The sequence below is a fragment of the Cephus cinctus genome, unplaced genomic scaffold (genome assembly GCF_000341935.2).
Source record: "Cephus cinctus unplaced genomic scaffold, Ccin1 Ccin1_scaffold1124, whole genome shotgun sequence".
In the NCBI taxonomy this organism is placed as follows: domain Eukaryota; kingdom Metazoa; phylum Arthropoda; class Insecta; order Hymenoptera; family Cephidae; genus Cephus; species Cephus cinctus.
The window spans coordinates 124,323-128,811 of record NW_014333629.1 but is presented as its reverse complement, the minus strand read 5'-3'; the positions used below and the strand labels follow the sequence as shown (position 1 = coordinate 128,811).

Sequence of the window (4,489 nt, the reverse complement as noted above, 5' to 3'; positions counted from 1 at the left end):
CCCCCCCCCCCCTATATTCTACAATAGTAATTATCTAATATAGGGTAACGCAAAGTGTTTCGCCCGAAAGGCGAAAACCGGCAAGAATGAAATTGTTTACGACGCCAAAGTTGTCGCCATTTACCGTTAACAGACTGTATAAAATTCAAGACGATTATTTCGGCCTAACGAATCATCCTAAATTATCCGTAGCTTTTAACGTAAGAAGGAAAAACCATAAAGTCGAGAATACCCACTTTGAAATACTATTACGTGGAATGACGACGGTAACAAAAAAAAAATATAGACTCGTTTTAGGTTTCAGGTTGGTAATAAAAAAAAAAGTCAACAAAGTAGGCCCATAAGGGATGAATGAGACCCGAAGCTAACTCAACCTGACTGCAATTTTCTTCAATTACAAAACACCCACGTATAAATATATCTATATTAACGGGTTGGCCGGCACCACTCGCTATAATTAATTTATCCAGAAGGCCACCAGGGAGCGCTAGAGGGAGAGGAATTTCCGAAAAATTAGGAGTTCCGATCGGGATTCGAACCCGATACCTTCGGACTGTCAAGTCAGGAACTTATCACTGTGCCACCGAACCTACTGTCAGACCTGATAAATCCTATTTATTTATTGTTTGGTCATTCCTAGGTCTCCCCTCTAGCTAAGTAACGCCACGTTCTAATATATATGTACATATTAGAACTAGACGTATTTTATCACGAAAGTTCAAACTGCTCGATATAAAGGTCAAAATGTAATACAGAATTGAAATGTATTATACGCGACCCAGCGCACGTGGAATAAAATTTGACCGCTGGAAACACAAATGTCAAAGGTCAAGCTTTTACTCGAGTTAACGTTGCCCTTCGTAAATGTCTGAGGTAGGAGACGAGTCTGTCGCAGTGTGCAATAACAAGTAAAGGGGAGTTCATAATAAAATGTCGATCGGACTTGACAGTTGGTTATTTGCCGTTAAAGGGGTACCAGGAGGGCGAAGGGTGCGTGAGATCGATAGGCGCCTCTAGGATTCCAGGAATGCGGATGTCGAGTCAAACGGACGGAGTAATGGTCCAATTCTGGTCCATCAAATCTGGTAACCGCTCGCTCGTGCTCTATTTATTTAGTAAGGCAACCCCATAGCCACTTTGTTTTTGCTAGAACCTAAAATAACCCACGGAAGCAACCTATGTCATAGGTAGAATATCCTGGACCGAATATACGTAGTTTCGGATTCTGTGGATATCAAAGGAATTCGTAGATCTCTAAAAAAAAAAAAAAGCAGCTGCTAGGAACGAAGTTACTTAAAAACTACTATTTCCATATAAAACAAATATACAGTCTTTTCGTATTACGAAAATGCTTTATTAAAAACTTAATACCTGCATATACGTTAATATTAACAGTGCCGTAACAAAGGATCGTGGCAATGGATTGTTACAAGTAATTTTGGCGGAAAATTCAAAACGTGTATGTTAAAATTATTCATGTTTCAATTATTAACTATAATTGACTACAGCGGCAGGTGTCGGGTGATTAATAATTTATTTTTTAATTGCCTTCATTTGTACAGAGTGAAACGTGCCTTCGGAACCTGCACTTACGGAAGCAGACGAGACTCACGTTACCGGACGTGTTATCAGAAGGTGCCCCGTAGACCATTCAAGGATACGTACCTGAAATCAGATATGAAAATTGCGTTAAAAAATTTCTCAATTCTTTTACTATGCTAACAATCGGTTACGCGATTACCATACGGTATTAATTTTAATAATTTTCATATAAAATCTGATACTAATCCGCAGCATCTATGCATAACGCTTGTGAACTGGAAATCACGACTGAACGCTCATCCGTGGACACGTGTGCACCATATGTGTATCGAATGTGCAAAGCGGTTCGTTTCACTATCAGTGCAGGTTAATATCTACTTGCAGCCATTGCTTAAACATGGTTACGTATACCAATGGTAAATCCTAGAGTTTCGAAGTGATAGCTATTATTGACGTATCTACTATAGAAGCTGCACGTGCTATTACTATATATGTATTTTGCAACCCTAATACTGTAATATGACGTAATCACAGAGCTTTAGATTGAAACATTGGTAATACCTCGAGTGTACTTACAGTATACTTAGGATCCCTTTGAAAATTTTAGCTTAGGCACTCTTAAGTATTTTCATAGATCGGTATCAAAGCGAGGACACAAGTACAATCTCTTTGAAGATAGCGCTGGTCAGCTTACAAGATACGTCGACATCGTAAGGGTTGAAGATTAAGATAAGAGGTCAAAGGGTAAGGTGACCAATAAAAAAAAAGATGGGAACGTCAATCATGATGCGATTGTTTTATTTTTCATTTCTGTGCACTTATGACCATATTTGCACGGAGGGATGTTATTTGGTATCCGTAAGGGTAGACCGTACGGTAATGATGGTAGCATGACAAAATCATCTCAACGTTTAACGTTCTCAACAAAGGTATATCACTCCTTTAGGGTGTATCGTGATTAATTCGTATTACAGCATCCTTGATTTACGATGTCAAAGTGAAATCTGACACCTACAAGCATAAGGACCCTGAGAGTTGACGGGGCCACTTCCACGAGCTGGAAGTGCAGGATAAGGGAGCAATAAGGGTCGCTGTAATTTTCACTCTCAGTAACGTCTCAGTCAGTACGAGGCTCCCCTCTGAGTAACCTGAGACTCGCTGCGAAGTGGGTAATCGTCCTGGTGATCCAGGACCTGCTTATCGAAATTGTGACCGAATGTATAAAGCTTAGTTCGCACTGAGCGCGAAATATAATAGTTGCCTGTTAAATTCGTTTCTTAGCTTGGGGCCATAAATCGTGAAAAAATGATCGTCTGTCAGAATTATTTCTTGAGATTAATTGGTGGTAGAAAAATGAAAAATTTTCAGGCTGATGTGCTTCATATTTGAAAAATGTAATAAAAAAATATTTTATTTTCATTCATTTTTCGATTTCATATTCAATTCAATGACTCTTACGTCACGTGTCTGTCGCAATGTGGTTGGTATAAATTTCTATTCGATCAATACCGGTAAGTGTCAATATGGATCCATACGTTGGATCTATGGATCCATCTCGAGCCATACGTTGGGTTCGAGTGTATATATGTATATTTTATAACACGAAGTTAAACGTAGGGAGATAATTCGTATTGTATTTTCGGTTCAGTCTGCATAACACGTAATGATCCTATTGATATAACACAAATAATAGTAAAAAATAATTGAATTTCATTTACCGTACTACAATTGTTTGTAATCACTAATTAGAATATTACTCTTTTTTTTATTCAGTATCAGAATGATAATGCACTTAAGAGATCACTTAAGAGGAACGAAACTTTGTTTCGTACGTAAGTATGTAGAAAAATGTTGAGTGTACGCAGGATTTTTTTACAATGCAAATCAGATCCGTACTTATTATTTGTGACGTCATAATGAAATATATAGAAAGCAGGAGGCGCCAGGAAAGCACAAGAGGAAAAGTGCAGCGCGCAATGCAGTTGCATCATGATGTATTCAACAAACGAGAATAAATCGTGTAGTACCAGTAACTGCAGTTATATAGTAATACTAGAGCAGTAACATTGCTAGAGGCAGTATCGGTAGCAGCAATAGTTATGTCAGCGACGGTACTGGATATACATCAGAGATGTAAATGTTGGTCGGCAGATGCTGTTCACGGTTAGTAGCCAGACGAGGCCCCGTAGAGACCTCAGAAGACTCGTAAAAGGCATAACAGGGAATTGGTATAAAAGCAAGTTTTGTTTTATCAAAAAGTCCCGATATAAAAGTTATGCGCACGATATAGTAAGAACGAAAGTCGATAAAGGGAAAGTCAATTGAATTCGACGCAGCAGCAAAGGATTCGACCCGATTTAATTAAGTAATGGAACCGAAACAGGTAAAAAGAGAAAGAAAGTCAGTGATCATTGAATTAACAGAAGAAAACGAAATTCAAAATTGAACTTACGTGCATAACGTTTCTTACTCCTGGCTAAAGGCGAAGCAAATAAAAATGTGGGGATCGTGTCCGCGCACAAGGAATAAGAAATTTCAGTAGCCCAATGCTATTTGTTCTTTGATGGAAAGAGGGCGTCGCGACGCCAGCCGCCGTACGCTATTTGCACGAGGTACAGGCCTAAAAGCATAGGCAAAACACGCGTCGGCATAAAAACGGAGCCAAATATTATTTATGAAAGTATCCAAAGAGGGTGGTCTCTTTTGGGACAGGGGGAGTGGGCGGGTGGATTGGTAGAGGGGGGAGGAATCGAGGAGAAGCCCTAAGACCTTTCTAAAAGCATTCTATTTCTCTTGGCTCTCCTTTTCAACCTTTCACCCCACGCCTCCACCCCTCTCTCTCACTCTCTTTTTTCCTTCCCTCTTACTCTCACTATTGTTCCTCTGTTTTCGTCTCGTTCTCTCGATGCTCACTAATACTTTCACTCCCCCCCCCCCCCCCCCACTC

General features: G+C 39.6%; 2 protein-coding genes across 10 annotated transcripts in view; both read right to left on the bottom strand.

Annotated features, from left to right (window-relative positions):
- Positions 1-4,489, bottom strand: part of LOC107272193 (neurobeachin-like) — a 147,215-nt gene that overhangs the window by 24,974 nt on the left and 117,752 nt on the right. For 3 of the 4 annotated variants that reach the window (XM_025089523.1, XM_015749099.2, XM_015749100.2), the window contains one exon: positions 1,356-1,665. The exons of the other annotated variant lie outside the window; for it this stretch is intronic. In XM_025089523.1, the coding sequence (XP_024945291.1) occupies positions 1,629-1,665 (37 nt within the window). In that variant the 3' untranslated portion in view covers positions 1,356-1,628. Of the gene's footprint in view, positions 1-1,355; positions 1,666-4,489 lie in introns of those variants that run through there. 4 annotated transcript variants of the gene reach the window in all.
- The window catches only part of LOC107272189 (neurobeachin), a 191,061-nt gene that overhangs the window by 171,769 nt on the left and 14,803 nt on the right, over positions 1-4,489 (bottom strand). The window lies entirely within an intron of this gene.